Source organism: Talpa europaea (assembly GCF_964194135.1).
Source record: "Talpa europaea genome assembly, chromosome: 8".
Classification (NCBI taxonomy): domain Eukaryota; kingdom Metazoa; phylum Chordata; class Mammalia; order Eulipotyphla; family Talpidae; genus Talpa; species Talpa europaea.
Genome location: NC_140075.1, coordinates 34,766,368 through 34,793,955, shown reverse-complemented (window position 1 = coordinate 34,793,955; position 27,588 = coordinate 34,766,368). Strand labels below are relative to the sequence as shown.

General features: G+C 37.8%; 1 protein-coding gene across 1 annotated transcript; it reads right to left on the bottom strand.

Annotated features, from left to right (window-relative positions):
- Positions 1–12,547: 12,547 nt before the first annotated feature.
- TERB2 (telomere repeat binding bouquet formation protein 2) lies at positions 12,548–25,295 on the bottom strand (the record flags this gene model as incomplete). Its single annotated transcript, XM_084239731.1, has 7 exons — positions 12,548–12,690; positions 17,098–17,186; positions 20,134–20,216; positions 20,661–20,722; positions 23,302–23,441; positions 25,037–25,118; positions 25,232–25,295. The coding sequence occupies 7 exons, from the start codon at positions 25,293–25,295 to the stop codon at positions 12,548–12,550; spliced, it is 663 nt and encodes a 220-aa protein (XP_084095857.1).
- Between the last annotated feature and the right edge of the window lie 2,293 nt (positions 25,296–27,588).

Below are 27,588 nucleotides of genomic sequence, written 5' to 3'. Positions count from 1 at the left end.
CTCCCAGACTTGTCTGGTTGTTTCTGATCCTTTTCTGTGGGTCTCCACTGGAAGATGCTTTAGACTTGTGACAGGCTTTGGGGCCTTGCTCTGGGCCAATTCTGCTTGGGTGGACTTTTACCATGAGGGGACGGGTAACTTGGGTGCTTGATTTAGAAACTATATTCTTTGCCTTTCCTGTATTGTTTCCTAATTGTATTAAAGTTCCTTCCCATTAAAGTCTCATATGTTTTGTTGATGCAACAGATGGCAGAACCTACTTAGAGCAGGCAGTTTGCCAGGTCTGGGGTGCCCCTCCCTGCCCTGGAACAATATTACCTATGACATTATGTTATGATCTTCAGTTCTCAGATACAGAAACAGGTTACATAGATCACAACACTAGTAACTTATGAAACTACAGGAAAAATGTATATTATGAATTCATTTTTTTTAAAGATTTATTTATTTATGCATACAAGAGCTGGGGTATAAACCAGAGATGTGAGGGTTGATGGGGTGAGAGGATTCACCAGAGACAGAGTAGGGAACAGGACAGGCAGACTAACTGAAACACACTGCTGAGGGGAGCAGCGGGCGAGACAGGAGAGGTCTGCTGCACCACATGGGTTGCTTCCTGGCCAGCCAGGGATTGAACTCGTGCTGCAGAGGCTGCGGATTGCTTCATAGTGCGGTGCTTAACCCCTTGCGCCACCAGGGAGGCCCTGAATTCATTATTTTTTATAGTTATGAGAATGATGGAGGACAAGAGTGAAAAAAACTGGAAAGGAGGCCTCACAAGACTAAAACCTGACTCACACAAGGAGGTGGGTGGGGGTAGAGGGAAATAACATGACCATTAACTCAGCTGTAGAGGTCAGACCCTTAGGGCCAGTGCCTTATCGCAAGGCGTAAGACCCAAGCAGGATCAGACTGTTACAGAGAGTGGAGCACAAACCTGAAGGTAAAGATATGGAGATTGGGTCCACCCTGGAGAAAAGGTCTATATCAATGCAGTCTCTGCTCAGGCTCAGGGCAGCACTCCATCTGCCCACCTGTGACTATGCAGGTGCTTCTTTTCACCAACTCTCTCCTCTGCAGGGCAGCAGCCTCCTGCCTGCCTGTGACCTGTATCTGCTGGGACTTCTCTGACCTCCCTCAGCAGAGGCAGCTCTCCTCAAGGCCACCTGCCTGCCATCATTCAGGCCTCTCTCAGCAAACCTGTCCCTTTGGGGCAGCTCTTCCTGCCCGCTTGTGTCTATGCAAGTGTCTTTTACTCTTCTGTCCCCTTCCCTAATAAACCTGCTCTTTCAATATAACTAATGTCTGTCTTGTGGAGAAACTCGCATGGGGAACTCGTCACATGTCACTGAAACGGGAGCTCTGGTGGAACCTTTCCCAGAGTGAACCCAAGGACCCCGCACTCCAAACCCACAGACTCCAAAAACCACATCAGGAATATTCAGATTCCTTTTTTATTCTTTGGTATCAGTTTTAATAAAACATATTTCCAATAATTTAGATAGTCAATAGATCATTTAAGCTTTCAAACTTATTAAAATGATTTGGTCAAAATTTTCTCATGTTTTTAATGTTTATATGATCTCTTTTCGTTTCTGATATTGTTTATATGTGTTTCATTCACTTTTTCTTAACTAGTCTTGCCAGAAATGTATCAATTTTATGAGTTTTTTCAAAGAAACAATTTCCTGATTGGGTGTTCTGTTCTATTATGTTTGTATCTTATTTCATTAATTTCTCCTTTTATTTTCTATGAGGGCTTTTGGTGATTTATTCCTAGTTTGTTGAGATTGATGCTTAGTTCATTGAAATTTTAGCCTTTATTTTTATCTAGACCCTGTATTGAACATTACACAATTTCCTAAAACTTGGCTTCCACTGCATCCTACAACTTTTGAAATTTTATTATCGTTAAGTTTCAAGTATCTTCTAATTTCAATTTTATTTTCTTTTTTGATGCATGGGTTATATAGAATTATATCTTCTAATACTCAGATAAGAGGATTTTCTAGCTACTACGTTTTATTGAATTCTTGCTTAATTATCAGAGCATACATGTTGAACATTTTCCAGAGATGCCATAACAGTATTTCTAATGCCACATGCTCTTTCACTATGTGATTTTACCACTTTCCCATCAAGAGTGGCATCTATGTTTCCATCCCTTAAATCTAGGAAGGACCTATAACTAGCCAAGAGAAAAGAACTGAGCTGGCAGCTTTTTTTTTTTTTTTTTTTGAGATTTATTTATTTATACAAGCATTGGGTACAGTCAGAAGCTCAGAAGGGTGAGAGAATTCACCAGGGCCAGGGGGGAGAGCAGAGCAGGCAGAAGGACCGAAGTACACTGCTGAGGGGAGCAGCGGGTGTCAGGAGAGGACTGCGCGCCATGTGGGACCCTCGCCCGGCAGGCAGGGATTGAACCGGCGTTGCAGAGGCTGCGGGCAGCTTCGCAACTCAGCGCTCTACCGCTGCGCCACCGGGGAGGCCTGACCTGGCAGCTTTTGCTTCCAATTTCTTGGATGATGGCTGCCATGTAAGAAATGTGAATTCCCTGAGCCCACCATGCTGTGAATGATGTAAACCATGTGGAAAGACCCTGGAGGATGAGATATCCTGAGAAGAGAGAAACCAAGAACACCGTGGTGCCAGGACATGTGACTAAAGGAGCATCTTAGAGAAACAGTCAAGTCTTCAGATGTTTCTAGTCTGGAGTGACATAGAAGACCGCGGGTAAAACCACCCAGCTGTGCCCAATTGACCCATAAAACCTTGAGAGAAAATAATAAATTATTATTTTAAGCTTACAATTAATAGTAATTTTAATGCAGCTGTTGTTATCCAAGACAATTTGGGTAAGACAGTCTGTACACATTTAAAAATAATTAACAGGGCCTCCCTGGTGGCGCAGCGGGTTGAGCGCAGTGCTGTAAAGATGTCCGCAGCCTCTGCAGTGCAGGTTCAGTCCCCAGCCAGCCAGGGAGATTCCCACATGGTGCTGCAGACCTCTCCTGTCTCGCCCACTGCTCCCCTCAGCAGTGTATTTCAGTCAGGCTGCCTGTTCTGTTTCCTGCTCTGTTTCCAGTGAATCCTCTCACCATCCTCACATCTCTGACCTGTACCCCAGTTCTTGTACACATAGATAAATCTTAAAAAAAAATATTAGCAATTACAATTGTTGGGTCTGATGTTCTGTATGTGTCAGTTAAGTCATTAATTTGTATATCCAAATCTTTATTCTTAATGATTTGATTTGCTTTCTATAAATCATTGAAAGAGGTATTTTGTTGTGTTTTTTTTTCCCCCCGACCCCCTAGAGAGCTGTTTTGAAAACCTCAAAATCTCTCACTGTGATTCTGTGTCTGTTTTCTCCATTTAATTCTATTATTGTTTGCTTTATAAAATTTGAGGCTGGGCCTCCGCTGGTGGCGCAGCGGTTGAGCGCTGGCTTGCGAAGCTGCCCGCCGCCTCTGCAGCGCCGATTCGATCCCCGGGATTCGATCCCCGGAATTCGATCCCCGGCCGCCGGGCGAGGGTCCCACATGTCACTCAGACCTCTCCTGCCGCCCACTGCTCCCCTCAACAGTGTACTTCATCATTCTGCTTATTCTGTTCCCTGCTCTGGCTCTGGTGAATTCTCTCACCCTCCCGTGCTTCTGACTGTACCCAGTGCTTGTATAAATAAATCTTTTTAAAAATAAATAAATAAATAAATAAATGAAATTTGAGGCTAAGTTACTGAATATAAAATTAGAGTTGTATATTTTCTTGGTCAATACATTCTTCAATGCCAAGTGTTCCCTCTTTAGTATCCCAGCATCCATATGTTTGATCTTCATCACCATGGAAATGGTGGCAAAAAGTGAAAGGGGGGAATTGTTAGGGGGAAATGATGTCCTGAGCTAATCCCATACAGGCTTTGTGGACTCCACCCCCACTCCAGACTAAAGCCATCAAGACATTGGGAAAGACAAATCCCATCACCACCAAGGGAGGGTGGCTGGGACCTGAGGGTGGAGTTGGGCAGCCAGGTTGGATATAAAAACCAAACACGTGGGCCTTGGGGGTCTCTCTGGCTCACGATCGCTCGCCTCCTGGCTTCACCGCTCCTGGCTGGCGGCCAACTCTGAGAGCGCCATTTTGGGATTCCTGATTGGCGGATCAGGTAGGACTCATTTAAAACTTTGTCTCCCACTTTTCTCCCAGAGCTGTACATTTCCTCATTTCCCCTTCCCTTGTAAATAAACCTTTTTTATTAACCTTTCACGTGTGCCTGCAGTAGAGCATTGATAAGTCCTTTTAAGCGCGCGGGTGAGGACCCACAGTCAGGCACCCCGTTTTGTATTGGGGTTGCTCTACAACATAATGTTTTTGCCTTTGTTTTGACTAGTGTTTGCATGTTATCATTTTCTATTTCTTTACTTTCAATATTTCAAGACCCTTATATTCTATACTCTGTATATGTGTGTGCATCAAATGTATTTTTTTCAACATTTCAACATCCTTATATTTAAATTTTTTTATAAGCAGCATATAATTTTTAAAATCTAAACTGGCAATAGTGGTCTTTTAATTACACATTTAGTCCACTTACCAATAACTACTGATCTATTTAAGGTACATAATTACAATTTATATTGTATGTTTATCCTTTAAAAAGGCAAAAAATTTCCTTGGGGAAAAAATGAGAGGTACTAATTGATGCTGTTCACTAAAAAACTACTCCAAATACATTATTTCTGCTAATCAAGCTTTTTAAAAGATTTTATTCAAGACCTCAGCTATGTAATTATCTTGGATCCTTTTGTTGTAGAGCAACCCCGATACAAAACGGGGTGCCTGACTGTGGGTCCTCACCCACGCACTCAAAAGGACTTACCAATACTCTACTGCAGGCACACGTGAAAGGTTAATAAAAAAGGTTTATTTACAAGGGAAGGGGAAATGAGGAAATGTACAGCTCTGGGAGAAAAGTGGGGGACAAAGTTTTAAATGAAGCCTGTATGAAATTAACTCAGGACATCATTTCCCCCTAACACTTTTACCGTCAAATACTTATAGACTCTTGTCTCTTTCTACACTTTGGGGAAAAACGGATCTGCCATGAACTCTTTGTGTCTCACAGAGATGATACAGAGCTCCAAATCTTCATCTAATTCTCTCATACCTAGTAACTACCCAATTTTATTTTATTTCAGTTTATTTTTAAAGATTTATTTATTTATGCATACAAGAACTGGTGTACAGGCCAGAGGTGCGGGGGGTGAGAGTGTAACAGGGTGGTCCCAGGAAAGGGGGAGGTTCCCTGCCCCACCCAAGGGAGGGTGGAGCTGAGCAGGAAGAGGAGAAGCTGCAGAAGAGACTGAGGAAGGAAGCAGGATGGAGCCAGAAGGAGACCTGGAGGAGGCGCATGGAGCCTAGAGACACGTAAAGAAACTGTGCTTGTCTTTTGGTCGTGGACTGGGTGACACAGATGTGGGTGAGACCCGTGGGGAGGTGACAATGGCAGCTTTTATCTTGATGTTGATTTTGCTCTTTTCCTTCCGGGCTTGTCCGGTTATTTGTGACCCTTTTCTGTGGGTCCCCACTGGAAGATGCGTTAGACTTGTAGCAGGCTTTGGGGCCTTGTTCTGGGCCGATCCCATATGGATGGAGTTTTACCCACGAGGGGACGGGTAACTTTGGGTGCTTCACTTAGAAACTAGACTCTTTGCCTTACCTGTATTGTTTCCTAGTTTTATTAAAGTTCCTTCCCATTAAAGTCTCATGTGTTTTGTGTTGATGCGGCGGATGGCAGAACCCATTTAGAATAGGCAGGTTTGCGGGGTTTGGGCTGCCCCTCTCCCTGTCCTATAACAAGAGGATTTACCAGAGAGAGAGCGGGGAACAGAACAGGCAGATGTACTGAAATACACTGCTGAGGGGACAGAAGGCGGGACAGGAGAGGTTTGGGGCGCCATATGGATTGCTCCCTGGCTGGTTGGGGATCGAACTGGTGCTGCAGAGGCTTTGGATTGCTTCATCGTGTTGTGCTTAACCCCTTGCATTACCAGGGAGCCCCCCCAATTTTATTTTAGAAAAAATTAATTTGATAATCATTCATTGTTTTGTGACAGGAACCACAATTTATGTATTTATATTTATAATTATATATTTTATATATTTATAAATTATGTTTATAATTATCAGTATATAAATTTATATATATTTATATATTTTCTAAGTGCCAGTTATTGTCCTAACTAACCACTATACATGTACTGCCTCCTTAATCTTCACAATTTCCCCATTTACCACAGACAGATTAAGTAACTGATCACACAACTAATATGTGCTGTAGTTGGAATTTAAACCAAGACAGTCTGACTCTGTGTTCCTAGCCACTGTGACTGAGATGTGATGCCCTCTCCAATGCAGCGGGTATGAGTCCAAGGATCATTTTTGAGCATATTTGCTTTGGCATGATGCAGAACACAAAGTAAGCAGAAGAAAAAAAAGAGCTGGTACTCCAGGAAACGTCTATATATTTTAATAAAAGTTTTAATAGTTTCAAGTGGGTTATCCTGGCATATAGTAGTAACAGGATGGTAGATATACCACTGGGCTTCTATTACTTCAGGAAATCACTCATGCTAAATAGTATTTTTCTGGAAATTATTTGTGCCTAGCAAAATTTTGTGTATTTCATCGATCTGGAATGTCCTTGAGAGATCACTATTCCAGATTACTCATTTATAGCATAAAAAGTTTATAAATAGCCAAAGCAACTGATGAATCACCAAAATAGTAATTAGTAAGAGTTTATTGTGGGCACTTCAGATAGTTTGCAAACTGGCAGCACTCAAACTAAAATATGGAATGAAGCTCATGACTTATGGTGTTGTAAAGCTGTATGGTGAGAAGGCAGTGACTTCAAATCATCATTAGTGGATATTCTTCATAGTAGTTGGCTATATGCTGCACCTCCCCCTGCAGTGACCCTTAGGTCTAATGGCTTTCGCCCTGGTCCCTAGGTCCCGCTGGGCAAGGAACCAGCTCGCAGGGGGAGAACAGCAAAACTCCCTGAAGCAGGGGAAGTACAGCAAAGTTCCCTGAAAACATAGATAAGACAGATGCTTATCAAAAGATAAGGACCACCAGGAACCACTACAAGAATGCTAAAAAACCTTATCTCGTCTTTCTAGAACTACAAACTTTACTCCTTTATTGTCGTTCTAAACTTCCTTCTTTCTTCTATAAAGGTCATTGGTTGTTAATTAAAAAATCATATGAAATCCTTAATACAAGGCTGACTCAAATGAAACTTTACTAAACCCTGTAATAATTAAAATATAGTTTAGGTAAAAAAGTAGTTAGTAAAACAAATGCGATTATATAGTTTAAAAACAAAACTAATGGTCTATCTACTTAGGAATGAGGCTAGGTCCAGATGTAAATCACTGCCCCAAAATGGGATTTTCTTTAAAGATAGGGAATTGGTCAGTGGTTACCTCATGCCAATTTTGGGAAACAGTTTAAGTTTTATTTATGATTGCTAGGCATAAGCAAGAAATGACTCAGGTGAGGTTAGTCTGACAAAGTAAGCTAAATTACGTGTTGCTTGTATGACTAAACTGGTTTTGTTTGTTCAGGGAATTTTTATGGCTGGTCTCTTTTTATTTTAATGGTCATATTAACAAGTTATTCTTTGGAGGTTGCATCCTAATGATCTTTTACTTTTTATATTATTTGTTTATATGATGTGTAATATCTTATAAGAATGTAACATATAATCAGAAAAATGGTTAATTCTTGGTAAGATAATTAAGTGGGAGAAAGAATAGTTTTTTCAACAAATGGAGCTGGAAAAACTGGATATCCACATGCAAGAGAGTAAATGTTTACTCCTCCTTCACACTGTCTACAAAAATTAATTCAAAATGAATCATGGATTCAATTCAAAATAATTCCACGGATGTAAGAATTAACACTATGAAAGTCTTAGAAGAAAACAGGACTAAATCTTTATGATCTTGGGGTAGACAGAGGCTTCTTAGGTACAAAACCTAAAGCACAACCAACGAAAGAAAAAATAGAGAAACTGGACTCATCAAAATTAAACTTTTGTATTGCAAACAATGTCATCAAGTAAGCAAAAGGCAGCACATGAAATGGGAGGAAAATACACATCATACGTACGATGTGGTTCTCATGTTCAGAATCTATGAAGTTCTTACAACAGCCTAAATTAAAAATGGACAAAGATATTCTTCCAAAGAAGATATAAAAATGGCAAATAAGTCTCTTTAATCAGTGGTGGGAAAACTGGGCAGACATGCAAAAGAATGTGCTGGACCACTATCTGATATCACACATAAAAGTTAACTCAAATGGATTAAAGACTTGAATATAAGACCTGAAACCAGCTCCTTGACATTGGTCTTAGAAGTGACTTTCTAGATCTAACACCAAAAGCAAAGGCAACAAAAGCAACAAATCAAGAAGGTGTACATCAAACTAAAAAGCTTCTGATACAACATGGATGGAGCTAGAAGGAATTATGCTCAGTGAAGTAAGTCACTGAGAAAAAGAAAAATATCAGATGGTTTCACTTATTAGGAGGAATATAGGGGAACTAAGTAAGACATCAGGGGAAAAAATAATAATACAAAACAAAACAAAAACAGACAATTATAAACCAGAGATGTGCTGCAGGGGAGGAGGAGGGAGAGGGAGGGAGGGAGGAGCACAGGGGACTGTGGTGATGGTACATGATGCACTGGTGAAGGAAATTCTATGGGGACTATATTTGAGGGGCAGGGAAAGCAAACATTGTTTAAAAATGAACAATGATCTAAAAAATATATTAAAAAATAAAGAAAAAAAGTTCTGATAACAAAGGAAATCGTCAATGAAATGAAAGGGCAACTACTTGTGATATTTTGATTATACTAAAATGAGTCATCATCCATATGTCTGGTACAGAGCTCCCAAGAGAATTACTTATTGTGTAGGTGAGAGAAATCGTGTTCGGGAACCTAAAAGACTGCTGAATGGCAGAATATTCACAAATCATAATTGAAAGGGGTTAATGTCTAAAATATATAAAGAATTCACACAACAAAAATAGCAAAAACAATCCAATTTTAAAATGGGCAGGGGATCTGGATAATCATCTTCCCAAAGACATACAAATGACCAAAGGGTACATAAAAAATTTTTCAACATCACTAATCAACAGAGAAATGCAAATCAGCACCATAATGAGATATTATCTCATACCTGTTAGAATGGCTCTTATCAAAAAGACAAAAATAGCAAGTGTTGATGAGGATGTAGAGAAAAGGGAACCCATCCATACTCTTGTTGGGGATGTAAATTGGTTCAGTCACAATGGAAAACAGTATGTGTAACTGCACTCTGTAATGTCCACATTATGATGAAATTGCCAATTAAGCATTCTTCAGAATGTATTGCTACTGATAAGCAACATATGAATGTATGTATACAATGAAATATTATTCAATATCTTGCCATTTGTGACAACACGAATGCGGGGAGCTTGAGGACATTTTGTTAAGTGAAATAAGACTGAGAAAGACAAATGTATGATTTCACTTATATGTGGATTCTTGAAAAAAAAAAAAGCTCATATATACAGAAAATAGACCAGTCATTGCCAGAAACAGGGCTTGGGAGGGAATGGACAGACTGAGTGAAGGTATTGGAAAAGTATAAACTTTCAGTTATAAAGTAAATGTCAAGAAGATACAATGTACATGGCAATTATAGTTAATATACTGCATATTGCTAAGAGAATAAATCTTAAAAGTTATCCAGTTATCTGGATGTTAACCAGACTTATTGTGGTGATCGTGCCCCAATACATACAAATAATGAATAATGCTATATGCCAATTATATTGCAATAAAAAAATGAAAAAATGACTAATAAGCATGTAAAAAAAATTTCACATCATTAGCCACTAGGGAAATGCAAGTGAAAAACCACAATGCGATACTACTTCATATCCACTAGGATGGCTATTTCTATTTTTTTAATATTTATTATTAATATATATTTTACATCATTGTTCTTTTTTTAAGATTTATTTATACAAGCACTGGGTACAGTCAGAAGCGCAGGAGGGTGAGAGAATTCACCAGATGTGGGACCCCCGCCGGCAGCCAGGTATCGAACAGGCACTGCAGAGGCTGCGGGCAGCTTTGCAGCCCAGCGCTCAACCGCTGCGCCACCGGGGAGGCCCCATTGTTCATTTATAAACAGTTTTCTTCCCCCCCTCAGTTGTAGTACCCATAGAATTTCCTCCATTTCACCCATGCACCATCACCACAGTGCCCTGTTCTCCTCCATCCCTCCAATCCTTCTCCCTCCAACTCCCCAACAGGATGTCTCTGGTTTATAATTGTCTGTTTTTGTTGTGTTTTGTATTGTTATTATATTTTTCCCCTGATGTCTTCCTTAGTTTCCCCTATTCCTCCTATAAGTGAAACCATCTGATACTTTTCTTTTTCCTTCTGATTTATTCACTGCGCATAATTCCTTCTAGCTCCATCCATGTTGCTGTGAATGGCATGAGTTTATCTTTTTTGATTGCTGACTAGTATTCTATTGTGTATATATACCACATCTTTTTGATCCAGTCATCTATTTTTGGGCATCTGAGTTGTTTCCAGGTTTTATAAATAGTGCTGCAGTAAACATAGGGGTACAGAATTCTTTTGAATCAATGTTTTTTGTGTCCTTTGGGTAGATACTATGGCTATATTTAAAAAGACATCTTGCAACTGGCTTTTTCTAGATACACCTAAACATATAATCACTTTTGTTATATGGTAGTCTTTTATTTACTGTATTAACATGCACAAAACATTTCAGAAAAATACTTGAACACTCTCAAGAAATTTCAATATATATAACTTGGTATAAATTTACTTAATCCTTTTAATAATTAATTTATGATCAAAAAGCTTAGTTTCTATATAAGAAATATAATCAACTGAATGTGACTAATATACAGTATTCAGGAGAGAGAATATGTTTTAGGAAAAAATAATTAACATTTAGTTTTTAATTTTGCAATTCAGAAGAGTTTAACCACAAATATGAATATATAGAAGGAAATTTTACCATATGGGAAAAATAGAACTTTCTAATGCTGATGATGTTAAATTTTTTTTTTTAGATTTATTTATCTATTTATACAAGCACTGGGCACAGTCAGAAGTGCGGGAGGGTGAGCGAATTCACCAAAGCCAGTGGGAAACAGTACAGGCAGACTGACGATACACTGCTGAGGGGAGCAGTGGGCGCAACAGGAGAGGTCTGCGGGCCATGTGGGACCCTCGCCCGGCGGCTGGGGATCAAACTGGCGCTGCCAAGGCTGCAGGCAGCCCTGCAACCCAGCGCTCAACTGCTGCGCCACTGGGGAGGCCCTGATGTTAAATTTTTATATTGTGAGATCTGAGTAATAAGAGAAAGGCCAGGGCCCACATACAATGAAATAATCCAAACACTGAAAAAAGTGCATTTTCTTTAGATAATTGTACATTTGGTATACACTTCCTAGGAGAAAGTACAGTTTTAATAAGCTTCACAAATAATGTCATTTACAAATGGCCAAAATTTAACAAATCAACTGGGTTCTATAGAGCATGACCATATGAATAAAATTAAGACGTTGCCTTCTTGAAATCACTACATCTCAATACCATTTCAACGTATTTAAAACACAAGTCAAACATGCTGGCCTATTTCTGGGTCTCCTTTGCAGATCTGTTGTCTATTATACCTGATGTGCCTCAGCATATGCCATATAGGAGAGTAGGAAAGTACTGGCCAAGAAAATCAGAAGGGTTATGTTCCTCTACTGGTTTGGCTCCCATTTAGGCAAGACAGCCTTCATTTAGTCATTAAAAACAATAAATGGGTTGGACATGATGTTCTCTAAGGCCCTTTCAAGCACTGTGATTCTAAAGAACCTTCCAGGTTCATTTCAAATGACATACACTTGTTTACATCAAATGTAAAATATCTCTTTATATTAAAGCACTTTTGATGCATTTATTATCAGAAAATGACCACACATGAAATCTGAATAATTATTTTACTACATATTTGCAAGCTACAAATAGTAATTCAGAACTCAACTATAATGTTCTAATTTTTTAATCAAAATAAGATGACCAAAATTATAAAACTTAGCATTTACAGCATTAAACTTGCAAAAGTATATATTAATTCATTGAATGTTAATGTCGAAAGAATATTTGAGAGAGAGAATGCTTAGGAAGTATGTTTGAATGACAACTACTCCATAAGTGTGCACTCAGAATTTGTTACCATAATGTTACAAGCTTGGGGAGAAGTCCAGCCTAAATATCAAAATGATTCTAAATTCCTGAAGACACACTTTGAGGAAGAAAGAGAATCTAATTCTTACCCATTTCCTTATTCCCCAGTCCCAAAGGGGAGAATTGTAAATCATGTATATATCTGATAGTACTTTTACAAGAGAATAAATGCCCAGACATAAGCATAATTTAACTTAACATTTCCTCTTCAATTTGTTTTTTATAGCAGACATGTTGATTTCATTTTGAACATGGTATGCCAAATATCCTGAGCTTCCAGGAATGAAGTCATGTAGTTCCCCAAGGAATTTTTTCATGGCATCAATTGATACATAACCTAAAAAATAAAAAGCATGTATATTTGAAATCCTATCACATTATCTGCCTTATTACTATTTTTGATTTATTAAAGTTAAGTTTTCTAAAGAATATTTTTAGAAAAGAAGTAAAAATAAGTCATAATACCAGCGAGAACATTCTCTATAAACCTGATCATGGTGAGGGAACACGCTCCTTCCCCTCTTCCTCCCATCTCTCCAGCTTCTACCACCTTTTAAAACACAGATTCTTGATTAGCCACTTTGATAATTGAGCAAGTGATGTCCAGGTTGGGAATGGAATATGAAAATAGGTAGGCCCAAAAAACTGGACAGCATTTCTGGCTTAGAGTGTACTTAGAATTATCTATCCCATTAGCTACTATTAACAGCACAAGTAGCTTATTTTCCCTAAGAGAGCAAGTAACACTTTCCTGCATTATTAAACTGAGATAACATTCTGAGATAAAATTAATGGGAAAATCAATATTAGTGGTTAGTCAACAAAGACTTATGGATGTGAGTAATGTTATTAATCTAAAATAGATATGAATATCAAAAAGAATATCTAGAATAGGGAAATCTTAAGAACTAATGGCTTCAAGCAATATTAAATATATGGCAATCGTTTATTACCTGAGTGATTATATTTAATGTGTAATATAAATGTTTGTGGTTTACATTAAAATTGAAACCTAATTTAAAAGTAAATACCAGGCCTCCCTGGTGGCGCAAGGGGTTAAGCACTGCACTATGACGCAATCTGCAGCCTCTGCAGCTAGAGTTCCATCCCAGGCCTGCCGGGGAGCAACCCACATGGCTAAGCAGACCTCTCCTGACTTACCCGCTGCTCCCCTCAGCAGTGAATTTCAGTTAGTCTGCCTGTTCTGTTCCCCACTCTGTCTCTGGTGAATCCTCTCATTCCCTGCATCTCTGGCCTGTACCCCAGCTCTTGTACGCATAAATAAATAAATCTTTAAAAAAAAAAAAGTAAATACCATTTGAGAAAAATTCTGTTAGAGCTAAAGGATTATTGAATTTAGAATACTAGCACCATCAATAAGATATCTATGCACATAGTTTGATTTTTTTTCTAATAATAAATTCATAGTTAATAAACTGAATTCAAACATATAAAACTAATTAATATCTATAAAGATATTCTAGTCATAGTCATTTACTGACTCATGATCTTTAATGGCTCGTAGTGGTGTAAAATAAACTAGTGCAGAAAAATACTATTTAGTTAATTACACATATACACTGTGTGACACTTTAAAAGATGTGTGTAAGGCTAGGAATAAAAAAGTAATCGTTGGGGTCTCCCCAGTGGCGCAGCGGTTGAGCGCTGGGTTGCAAAGCTGCCCGCAGCAGCCTCTGCAGCGCCAGCTCGTTCCCCGGCTGCTCCGGAGGAGGGTCCCACAGACCTCTCCTGCTGCCCGCTGCTCCCCTCAGCAGTGTACTTCAGTCCTTCTGCCTGCTCTGCTCCCTGCTCTGGCTCTGGTGAATTCTCTCACCCTCCCGCGCTTCTGACTGTACCCAGTGCTTGCAAATAAATAAACAAATCTTTTTTTAAAAAAGTAATTGTTAAATTAATAAAAATATCGCTGTAAGAATAAGGAGGACTTTTATTGCATCAAAAGTAGATTGGAAAAAAAAAAAAAGTAGATTGGTGTAGCAGTTAACACTTCAGGTTTAAGTTGACAGAAGCCCTATTTAAACTAGCTTAAACAAAAGGGGAATTTACTGAAAGGACACTGTCATATCAACCAAGCTGTAAAGAAGGCAAATATATTGCTGGGTCTCAAAATAACTAGAATTGGCTTTCATGGACAACTCACAGGTCACAAGTTTTTCTCTGAATTTAGTTTCATTTTCTTCTCTTGAGGCAAATTGTCTCCACATGATATAAAATATACACACTGATAATGCCCAACTTTTATAATTTAGATATGGTCACCTGAATAAGAATGACTTGACTTGCTGTATTTTGTGTCTAAATATCCAGAGAAAGGGCTGTGATTGGCCCAGTAAATACCAAATAAGGTATTTACTCACAAAGTAACTGGGTGGGATTGAGGGGCAAGCTCTTGTTTTAGTAAATGACTCCCACATGGTCCTAAAAGATCCCTATCTCCTAGTATTCCAGGAGAACAGTCCCTTATTCTCTTTGTAGTCCCCTCCCATTTTGTACTTGGGTTGGACTATATGACCAGCAGCACAGGGCAGAGTGATGGTATTTCATATCCAACAGTAGAATATAAAGAAGCCCATGGCTTCTGTCTTGGGCAAGCACATCTCTCTTGCATTTCCTTACTCTATAGGAGGCAAGCTACCAAAATGTGAATACCCCTGTGGAGAGGATGATGATTTGATGCCTTTGGCCAAATGCAAGAAAGGACCCAAGTCTGCCAACAAGCATTCTCCTGAGTTTTAAAATAGTTTTTTTCAGTCCCAGTTGTGCTTTGAAATCCTGGTTGACAATTTGACTGCAACATTATGAGCACCCAAGTAAGAAGCTGTTGTATTCCTGGCCCTCAGAAACTATGAAATAATATATGTTTAGTGTTTTATTTTATTTTATTTTTTAAAACACTCTTCTTTTTAAATTTTTATTTATTTATACAAGCACTGGGTACAGTCAGAAGCGCGGGAGGGTGAGCGAATTCACCAGAGCCAGAGCAGGGAGCAGAGCAGGCAGAAGGACCAAAGTACACTGCTGAGGGGAGCAGCGGGCGGCAGGAGAGGTCTGCGCGCCATGTGGGACCCTCCTCTGGTGGCTGGGGAGCAGCCAGGGATCGAACCAGTGCTGCAAAGGCTGCGGGCAGGTTTGCAACCCAGCGCTCAACTGCTGCGCCACCGGGGAGGTCCTGTTTAGTGTTTTAAACTGATAAGTTTGGGAGTAATTTGATACACAGAAATAGATAACCAATATATTTTGTAAGTTCCCAAACTTTCAATTAAGAGAAATTTTTGGTTTGAAAGATTTGCCTACAAACTACTTACAATTCTTAGTATTTTTCCCTTTATTAATCACACAGGTAGCTGTCAATCAGAACCATAATCATGGGCTAAAGGGAGTGATACCAGACTGATAGGGTTTAATTCCAGTCAAAAGCAAAAAACAAATAAGTGAAAACAAAATACAATTCCCATGATATTTTATGGAACCTTTGGCAATATCTGGAGGATATTTTTGGTTGTCACAACTTGGGGTGAGGGTGAGAGATGGGATGCTACTGGCATCTAGTGGGCAGAAGCCAGGGTTGCAGCTGAACATCCTAAATGCACAGAACTATCTGACCAAACATGACAATAGTTCTGAGAAACCTTGGTCTGGGGCATAGCTCAGAGTTGTGTATTCTATAACCAAGTACCTCTATTTTCAGAAATTTAACATTCATTAATTGTACTCAACATATTTTCAGGGAGTTAAATTACAGTCATAAAAATTGATATCATTCTGTAAATCAGAATTCTCTCACTACATTTTTAAATAACAAGCGGATTTTTTTCCCACTAAGAAATTATTCCTTTCTGTAGAGGCAGGCAGGCATGTTCAAAAAAGGGAAGTACTTACTTATTACATACATCCAAATTAAAGACAAATGATTTATCTCTAAAAAAATGAAGTTTTCATCCAAGAGTTATTTAAAATGTAAGGCAGAAATATAAAGAAAACAATTATTTAATTGAACAAATAAAGAGAATATGATATGTATACAAATGATTTTAATGAAATTTAAAATACATATATATTTAAAAATTGCTGTATTAATTTTTAAAATTTTTTATTTTTTAAATTGTCAGTGCCCTTACTATATACTTCCTAGATAAAATATCCAAATATTTACCTCACTTAAGACTACCCAAATCCCAGTAGCTATTTCTCACTGGTTACCTTGGTTCTACTCTCTCAATGTCAGCCTCAGCTGACTTTGTTCTATGTCGAACATTAGGGTAGGAAACCCATATATGGAGTCCATCAATGCCTGAATAGTCCATGAATGGATTTTTGTGCATATGTGAGCCTCTTTAGATTCTATATAAAGTTTGTATGCTACGTTTGTGTGTATGTAGTGAAAGAGGCCTATCTTTCATAAGATTTTCAGAGGAAACTATGATTGCAGTTATCCAAATTAGGAAACTCGAGAGTAAAAATTGATGCCAAGAAAACAGATATAAACCAGGGTTGTCTTATGTGTTCATCCTACCTATAGAACATCATTTTTAACACAGAACATATTTTTGTACTATTTTCTGTAGGCTATTTAATGTGTGAATGATTCATCCTCTAGTACCACATATATAATAGAGGGACCTCTATTTGCTAGACATTTGAAGTATAACAGCTTTACTATAAAATAGTCCCTTGTTTCTTCCCTACCTGCCTGGGTTTATATACTCTACATTTTATTTTATATTACCTGTTACCATGTTGTTCACTGGATAATTCTGAAGAGGGAAGTACATCTGCTTTTCTGCAACTGGAGTCTTTACAAAATGCTCTTCTGTGCTATGAAACATGCAAAAAGTCATATTTTTTTTTTATGGACTTCCTTTACAAATGAGAAATTGGCAATACATATATAGTGGTCTAACTGCTCTTTGATCAATTAGACTTCAGTTTTATCAGTAAAATGTTAGAAACTACTTAAAAGTCAATTAAAATCATGTAGTAGTTAAATTATGATAGATCCATACAGTGGAATACTACGTGGTACAAAATGAAAATGCTCCTTATATAGTAGAAGGGCATGAACTCCAAGGTAAACTATTGAGTGAAAAAAATGCAAGGCGCCTGTTTTTATAGTGTATTACTATTTGTGAAAAAAAAAAAAAACTCAAGGGAATAAAACAAATAATCTAAAAATAGATCACCATATATATATTAATAACATATAATAGAAATCACAAATCAATTAGAAATAGATTAAAAACTGGTGGAAATTTCTCATTTGCAAAACAAAAATAAGTTAGATCTTCACATTTTGTCATATGCCAAAAGAAATATATGCAGAATTAAAAACCTACTTGATTTCTAAATGGGAAAGGACTTTTCAGAACATAAATAATATAGCAGAAATTATAAAGAAAAAGTGATTTAGTAATGTAAAGATTTAAAATTTGTATCTCCAAAAAACTTATAAGCCAGAAAACAAATTGAGGGTACAATGCAACAAACTGGCAAAAGGATAATATACCTATTATATAAAAATATCAGATAACTGATAAGAAAAACAATAGGATATCCAATGGAAAGGATAAAAACAAACCACAGAAAAGAAACTATAAAATGCTAATAGCAAATGCATAAAGGTTCAAGCCTATAAGTATTCAAAGAAAATGCAATTTAAAAGTTGTAATTTTTCATTTATTAAATAACAATATGTGCCATGACCTTTCAAAATATATTTATCTTTATACCATAAATTCTACATCTGAGAATTTACATTAAGAAAATTATCTAAGAAATGAAGATGTGTCTTAAAAAAATGTTGATGAAGCTGCCACAAGAGGTACCTTCATGAAGATACCTCAGCTCTAGTAAATGTATTTGTAGAAAACTGACAAGAGATGTACTATTGTTAAGAGTGATTATCTTTGAGTGGTGGGATTGCTTATAATTTAAATATTCTTTATTTTTTCTGTATTTCTCATTTTAACAAATTATATGACTTACATTTAAAATAATACAACAGTTAAAAACAAGAAAAATAGAAAAAATAAAAATTCTTGCAATTTTCAGAAAAATTTTAAACCTATTAAGAGGGAAAACAGCATAATGGTTAAGAGTTTGGATTCTGGATCAGCTAGACGTGGTTTCAAATTCAGTTTCATTATTGAATAATATTGTGTGAATTATTTAGCTCTCTGAATCTGTTTCCTCAATTGTGATATGAGGCTAATAGTATTTATCTATCTCATAAGGTTGTGAGAATCAAATGAAATGTGAAATGACTAGCTCACACATACAAGTCTTGTATTTAGTAAGTGTCCAATAGCTAGTTTATCACATAGTACGTGTTCATTATCATTAGTAATATTACCAACAAAATAAATGCTTCACAAGCAAGTGCAAAGTATATTTCATTTGTTGAAACAGATGCACCCTCTAGTGGTTCCACAAAGAAAAGGCTCTAATTAAACTACTATCTGAGGTGGTTATTCATATCCTTTGTCTGTTTTTATTGTACTAAATTGGAAATATTTTCCTCAGATTTTTTTTCAAGATTTATTTTTATTTATTTATACAAGCACTGGGTACAGTCAGAAGTGCGGGAGGGTGAGGGAATTCACCAGAGCCAGAGCAGGGAGCAGAGCAGGCAGAAGGACCAAAGTACACTGCTGAGGGGAGCAGCGGGCGGCAGGAGAGGTCTGCACGCCATGTGGGACCCTCCGAGGAGCAGCCGGGGATCGAACCGGTGCTGCAGAGGCTGCGTGCGGGCAGCTTCGCAACCCAGCGCTCAACTGCTGTGCCACCGGGGAGGCCTCCTCAGATTTTTTAACCCTGGCTGTACACTGAGGAAACTAGCACTTATCAAATGTTTTCTCCCAGTGTCTTATTTTATGTCTTAGTGACGATACGTCTTAGTTTATTGCCCTATATCTCTTAAGATTAATAGATCTTGGGCCTCCACTGGTGGCGCAGCGGTTGAGCGCTGGGTTGTGAAGCTGCCTCTGCAGCGCCGGTTCGATCCCCGGCTGCTCCCCGGCCACCAGAGGAGGGTCCCACATGGCGCGCAGACCTCTCCTGCCGCCCACTGCTCCCCTCAGCAGTGTACTTCGGTCCTTCTGCCTGCTCTGCTCCCCGCTCTGGCTCTGGTGAATCCTCTCACCCTCCCACGCTTCTGACTGTACCCAGTGCATGTATAAATAAATAAATAAATCTTTAAAAAAAAAAAAGATTAATAGATCTTCATGGTCTCACCTCTCCTGTTTTCATTTGTCTACCCTCTTTTACCAGTTTCTTTTCTCAAAAAGCTTAACAAATTCAAAAGAATACTATATATAGGGATACCAAAGAACTAGAACATGGATTCTCAAACTTTAGTAAAATATTTAGAAGTCACAGGACCTTTAAGCAATGGTTTAAACTTAGACACATTTGTTTTAAATGAGATAACAGTTTAAATTAACTTGTAACAAGTCAACTTGTAGGAACAAAGGTATAAGGAAAAAGTATGGGAGAAAAACTTAAAATTTTAAAAACTATATAAATTAAATTCATTAATTTGTATATTGAACAAAAACAACTACTATTTGATCATTTTTATTTCAGTAGCTAAAACTGGACTTTTGAAGAAATGTATACTATGAATACTTGAAAACCACCAACACTGGGATGGTGATAATATCAATCTCATGACAAGACTGTGAAAATTAAACCAATTAAATATAGTCAGTGCTCAAAGATGTCTATATTGAAGTAAACATCAATAAAGTGTATGAATTCAGTATACCTTTTGGATAACGCTTTTTTGTGATCTTTTGCTAGTTCACTGCTTTCCCTAAGGGCCTTTGTTTCACTTGGTGTTATTTCATGCTGTGGATAACAAAAGAAAATTTTAAAACTCAGCACATTAATGATTCAGTCAATAATGTTTTTCTAAAAAAGCAAACTGGTAATATATATTAAGTGATATATTGAAAAGAGTCATATAGTTAGGTTCATTCAATCTAGTTCGATAGGTAAAACTTACCAATATTTTCACACATCTACAATTTACTGTATATTTTTAGTGATAATGAATTTTTAAAAATCAGCTGTAGGTGTAACAGATAAGAAAACTTTGATGTTACTCTTTTCAATTTTTGAAATTTTCCCTAATTACATTTTAGTCCTAAAAAAATGAGGAAACCAAAATAAGTGTTACTAAATTATACTTTCTTAAAATCTTTGACTTGAGGATTCCTAGGTTTTCTATGAATTACAAATCCAAAAAAATGAAACTGTGAATTCTAATCAAGTACCTTAATTTGTTCTTACCTCTTCTATCTTAAAATGTTGGTCTTGTTCCCAGATAAAATCACCAATTTTTCTTCTTATTTCTGGGGTAAGAAAAACAAATCCAATGATTTTTAAGTAATGTAATTTGCTGATGTTGCTTGAAGTCTGAAATTTCTAAGCCAGTGTTATTCTACTTGCATCAAAATCACTTAAGAAACTTGTTTGAAAATCAAGTTCCTATTGAATCAGATCATTGTGGAAGAGCTCAAGAATCTGCGTTTCTTTTATTTATTTATTTATTTATTTATTTATTTATTTATTTATTTATTTATACAAGAACCAGGGTACAGGCCAGAGGCACAGGAGGGTGAGAGGATTCACCAGAGACAGAGTGGGGAACAGAACAAATAGACTGACGAAATAACAAATAGACTGACGAAATACACTGCTGAGGGAAGCAGCCAGAGAGACAGGAGAGGTCTGCTTGCCATGTGGGTTGCTCTGAGGCTGGCAGGATCACTCCGGCACTGCAGAGGCTGCGGACAGCTTCACAGCACTGCGCTCAACTGCCTGCTCCACCAGGGAGGCGCAAGAATTTGCATTTCTAACAGACTTCACAGATGATTCCAAAGTATTATGAGAATTATTGTTGATTTTTTTTTCTGCTGGAATATATTCATATATTCATTGATGTCATTGTCTTTAGGCCAAGCAAAAATAAAAAAGGTAATTGTCCAATTCCCTGAATTTGTAGAAGAGAGATTCTCAAGAATTTAATAATTTATTTTGCTGAAAGGATGAATCAGCAACATGAATACTGGGCATCTTAGTGCAGGAATTCTACAATGCCTGGCATGTCAAAGAACTATGTCATATCCTAACTCAAAACTTTGCACAGTAGCCTGTTGGAGGACAAAAAAAATAACATTCCTCTAGACATATGCTGTTCAGTATAGTAGCCACTGACTACAAAGGCATGCTGACCTATGTGGCTAGTCTTATCAGAGATAGGATAAAATAAACACTGCATGAAATATGCACTGGATTTCAAAAACTTCATGTGAAATTAGGAATGTAAGCTATCTCAATAATTTTAGTGTTGATTACATATTGAAACGGTATTTTAGATATATTAAGTTAAATAAAACATACTCTTAAAATTATTTTCACAGGCCTCCCCTAGTGGCGCAGGTGGGTGAGCACAGTTTTGTGAAGCTTGTCCGCAGCCTCTGTGGCACTGGTTAGATACCAGCCAGCGAGGATCCCAAATGGTGTAGCAGACCTCTCCTGTCATGCCCGCTGCTCCCCTCAGCAGTGTATTTCGTCAGTCTGCCTGTTCTGTTAACACCCGCTCTGTCTCTGGTGAAGCCTCTCATCCTCCTGCGAATCTGGCCTATACCCCGGTTCTTGTATAAATAAATAAATAAATCTTTAAAAAAATTATTTTCACCTTCTTTGTTTTATGACTACTGGAAAATTTTAAATTAATAATTACAGTTGGTCTCACATTTCTACCCAGACAATACCAGTTGAGGTAGATTAAAATTACACATTTTTATTTTTTAAAAAGGAGCATGTTTTCATGCTTTTTTAAAATTTAAATAGATTTTAAAATTTTTAAATAGATTTTAAAATTTTTTTTAATTTAAATACATTTTAAAGTAAGATGCTAATTTCAAAGGCAGTATAGGAGTGATAATTTAAAAACAGATCACATAGGCATTCTATAATATAAACTCTTTGAAGTTGGGTACCCATGATTGACACTAAGTTTTTGAGTAAATCAATTCTCCTAGCCAGTCATTAATTGATTTACACAACCACTTAAAACAATTTGTTGTTGTCAGTGATAACGAAGTCCCATCAGGATATCAACTATGGAAGGAACCCTACCTTGGGGTTTCTAACTAAGTATTTTTCAGTGTTTTATTGTTGTTTTTAATACTCTGGGAATCTGTATTAGTCTTACTCTGTCGTCCTGGGGATGCATGTATACATGTCAAGAATTGGGTAATAATTCAAGACCTACAAAATGGGATTTTTAAGTTAGCCCATAAAAACAGGATTTGGACAGAACAGGGCAAGAAATAGTGTTCCAAGTAGGGAAAGCTAAAAGAACTAATCTCAGACACAATTTATTTACTAGCTTTCCCTTCCTCACAGAGTTGTTAAAATAATTAATGTGAAAGTACTTTCAGAAGTTTAAAGAACAATGCAAACATATGGGTTTATTATCATATCTTTAAATGTTGGGCGGGAAATTCAGGAAAAAAAAAATGATTCCCAACTAGCAAAGAACTGAAGGCTCACATTTCAAACTACTTAATTTATTATCTCATTTTACCTTCAAAACAACTTGGGAGAAGTTGCTAAAAGTAAGAAAACAGTGTTGGATCCTATATGCTGAGCTCCCTGAGGGCAAGATCTGCATCAGTCTTATTCACCACTGAATTATCAGTACCTGGGTTGAAACCTGGCCCACAGTAGGAGCTCAGTGAATGTGTGAATGAACAATAAACAAATTTAGAATACACATACATCCAAATTTAGAATACACATACACCCAAGAATACACATACACCCAATGTGATTCAAAGTCTATCCTTTTTTACTTAGGTCAACTGGGTGACAGGTGGCTCGATTTGGCTCTCAGGAACTGGATGAACAATCTTTTGCTAACCTTTTTGCAGGCATGCAGGAGGAAGAATGAAATGACCTAAAGCCACGGAGTTTTTAATTTCAGCATTAGCGACTGCAGAGAGATAATAGGCGTGAAAAACTGTAGCATTATCTTCTATGTAATCAAGGCTCTGGTATATTCTAGGAGAAAGGAAATATTTTAGATTATGAAATAAACAAGAATGTATCAACCTTTCAAATGAAAGTATAAATGAATATAAGTAAGAACATTATCAAGAGACTGGTGGATGGCAGGGATGGTGGAATAGTGGGGTGGTAGAGGAAAGAGGAGAAGGGCCCGGGCATTGATCAGACCTCTTTGTAAACATGGTCGGACAAGAACGTCAAGGGAGATCACAGATGGACAGATATGCAGGCAAAGCAACCTCTGTGAAAGTTACCTTGACCGTCTGGCCAAGAGATATATGGGGTGTGTACTAAGATAATGGCAGTGAGAAAAAGCATTTTAGAGGGTGACAAATCGCGCTGTTTGGCCACAGACTGATTAATGGCGGTAGGGGGGGGGGTGTCACTCCAAAGAAATTATCAAGGTTTTAAGTTTGAGGTTTTAAGTTTGAGGTACAAGGGAAATCTGGAGAGGGCTTAAACATATTAAGTTATGAGGGAGATGGCCGGAAATACGACTGGAACTTGGGGAGGGGCCCTTAGAGCAGGTAGGAGGCCATGCCATCTAGAACTGAAAACTAGCTCTTTTCCTCTCTTCCTATCAGCAAAAGGAACTCTCCTACATTGCTGGTGGGAGTGCAAACTGGTCCAACCGCTATGGAAAGCTGTGTGGAGGTTCCTCAGTCTACTAAAAATGGAGCTACCATAGGAGCTGGCAATTCCACTATTAGAGATCTACCCAAAGGTCACAAAAACATTGATTCAAAAAAACATCTGTACACCTATGTTTATTGCAGCATTATTTACAATAGGTAAAACCTGTAAACAACCCAAATGCCCAAACATAGATGACTGGATCAAGAAGATGTGGCATATATCCACAATGGACTATTACTCAGCAATCAAAAAAGATAAACTCATGCCATTCGCAGCAACGTGGATGGAACTAGAAAGAATTATGCTCAGTGAAATAAGCCAGAAGGAAAAAGAAAAATATCAGATGGTTTCACTTATAGCAGGAATATAGAGAAACCAAATAAGACATCAGTGTAAAAAAAAAAATAACAGTACAAAACACAACAAAGCAAAAATGGACAATTATAAATCAGAGACATCCTGCAGGGGAGGAAGAGGAGAGGGATCAGAGGAAATGAGAAGCACAGGGGACTGAGGTGATGGTGCACGGGTGCACTGGGGAAGGAAACTCTCTGGGGACTACACCTGAGGGGGTGGAGGGAAGCAAATACTGTTTAAAAATGAACAATGATGTAAAAAAATAAATAAAAATGAGAGATTTAAAAAAAATACATAAAAATTGCCCCCATCTGTGGAATGTTAAGCAAACATCCCCAACAATCAAAACTATTTTTGATTGTATTAAAAAAAACAAAAACAAAAACACAAAAAACAAGCAACAAATGACTTCACCTCTTAAAAATGTATTTATACTTAAAAAATGCGATGAGGTGGCTTTCCCTCCTTCTTAAGAATGGTTCTAGAGCTATTAAAAAACTTGCAATTACAAAATAATACTTAGTGCACTGCAACTTCCATCTGCAACTCCCGGCTCATCATGACCCAAAGAGGCCCTGCCCGGGGCCCTCGGGTACCTCAGCGTGTCGGGGTGCGAAGCATCGCAGCTGAACAGGAAGTCCGCGGCCCTCGCGTCACTGATCTTCCCGCCTTCGGCCACTGTGGAGGGAAGCGCACAGGTAAACCTAGCAGATACCCCACGGACAAGGCACCAGAGAGAGGCGAGGGACTCCCCTCACCACCCTGCCCACCCCTTCCACTCGGCTGCCTACCCCAAAACTGCCGGAGATGGCCGCTGACGCTGCGGCAGAACCAGCCCTGCTGCCCTTGAAACATGGCGCGCGTCCTTGCCGGGGATGGTGTGGGGGGAGGAGCCCGGAGCCGAGCTCCAGAGCTGATTGGTCCCAGGTCTGAAGCCGAGCTGGATGATTGGTTGTCAGGAGGAAAGGGCGGGAAAAAGCGGAGGTGCGGAGTAGGGATCCCGTCACTACCAGGCCAAGGTGGGCACCTGGGGGAAGTGTGAGGAGGCCGCTGCCCTGACGCGGCGTGGAAGAGGGTCAGTCTTGCTTGTGAGTATTAAATTTTAAGTGTTAACAAAGTTCTGGTACTGTGCTGTACGGGCGTGTGTGCAGGTTCTCTGGTATTGTTTTTTGGTTTTTTTTTTTGAAGCAAATCTTACTTTACCTGTCAATGTTTCCGTTGGTTGCCCTGAAGGATGAGGTCTTTCTAGAAAACATAACCTAAACATCATTATCACAATTAAAAAAACTTTAGTGTAGAAACTATCACCAGTGCTCAAATTTCCAGTTTTCTCAAAATTACGTTTTTCTGTACACTCCCCTCCCCTCAGGTGACAGCAGTTTTAAAACTACGTGTTTTTTTTTTTTTTTGGGGGGGGGGGTCCTTTTCCTCTGAAATGCAAAAGCTATGAATATAAAGTTGTTCCAAAAACCTTTTTTAATATCTGCAGGCTCTGTGTAGTTTCTTTTTTATTTCTGATATGACTTGTTCCTTTTTAAACATTTCTTAGTCTCACTAGAGATTTGTCAGTTTTATTAGCCTTTTCAGAAAACAGACTTTTGGTTTTGTTAATGTTCCCTGTATATTTCTTTCACATAGTTTAAATTTCTGCTCTTTCTGTATTTCTACATGGTTTAAGTTGCTGGTGAATTGCTTTTTTTAAATTTCTTGAAAGGCATTTTCATCCTTTGTTTTTCTAATATGTGCATATAAAGCTCTAAATTTCCTTTAAACTGGGTGGCACAAAATTTTGAGATATTGTTTTTATTGTTCAATTCAGAATATTTTTACATTCCCAATATAAGTTTTTTGAACCATGGTTACTTTTAAAAAAATTTAATTTCCAAATACACGTGATTGTTTAGTGGTCTTGTTTAAAGGCACTAAGGTCAAGGAATATAGCCTGTGTGATTAAGATATTTTAAATTTGTTGAAATTTTCCTTATGACAAATATGTGGTGGGTGCTCTGTATTTTTGCAAAGAATGTTTTGTAGTTGTTGGATGTCCTGGAGTATTGGGTGCAGTGTTATACCTATGGTTATTGGGTTAAATTTATCATAGTGACTCTTTTATTAGTTACTGAGAGTGGTATTTTAAAACCTACTTTATCTGTGGATTTGTCAATTTCTCGTTTTATTTATTTTGCTTTATTTACCTTAAAATTGTGTTGTTAGGTGCATGCAAGTGTACACTTGTTATTTTCTAGCTGACTAAACCATTAAGCTCTTCAGTATGTAAGGTAAAACTTTGCAACAATACAGAATAAAACACAGGCTAATGTATTTCTAGCCTCTGAGTAGAGGATTTCAAAATTGAGACACAAGAGAATATACTTGCAGTACAAATAACCGAGGGATTGGTGTCCAGAATAGATGTGACCCTATAAATCAGTAAGAGGAAAAAAAAAATAGAAAAATGGGTAAGGGCCCAAATAGGCATTTCATAGAAAACCTAAATGACTAATAAACTTGTGTAAAGATGCCCAACCACAGTGGTACCTCGGGAAGATAAATACAAACTGAAGCTATAATGAGATTCTACTATGTGCACATCTTACTAGTAAAAATTGAAATAGTAAAGACCTAGGTTAATGCGAATTCCCACTGCTAGTGGGAATATAAATCAACACAATTGCCTTAACCAACAGTACAGCATATCTTGAAGATGCCCACAATTTATTAGGTTTATGCCTAGAGAAACTTTTGCTCCCATGTTGAGTACACATATATAATAATGTTTATGGCAACACCACCCCTCCCCCGCAAAAAAAAAAAAAACCCTAACTGGGAACCACCAATTATCTGTCAATAGTAGTTTGCATACTTAAATTGTTGTCTTTTCATACAATAGAATACAGCATAATTTTGAATTTTAAAAAAGCTTAGGAAGATATATGTGATCCCATTCATCAAAAACCAGGCAAAATGAAAGTTATTTTTAGGGATACATACAGAATAGAAAAAGCTGAACAGTATGTGTATTTGTTGAAAAACATACCTGTTGTTTTCAAAAAGAAAAAAAACTAGACCTGAAATGTAAAATAGTGATTACACAGGGCTGGTGAAGCTGCACAGGACCTTGAGAGGTTTTGAGATTGTTTTGTTATTC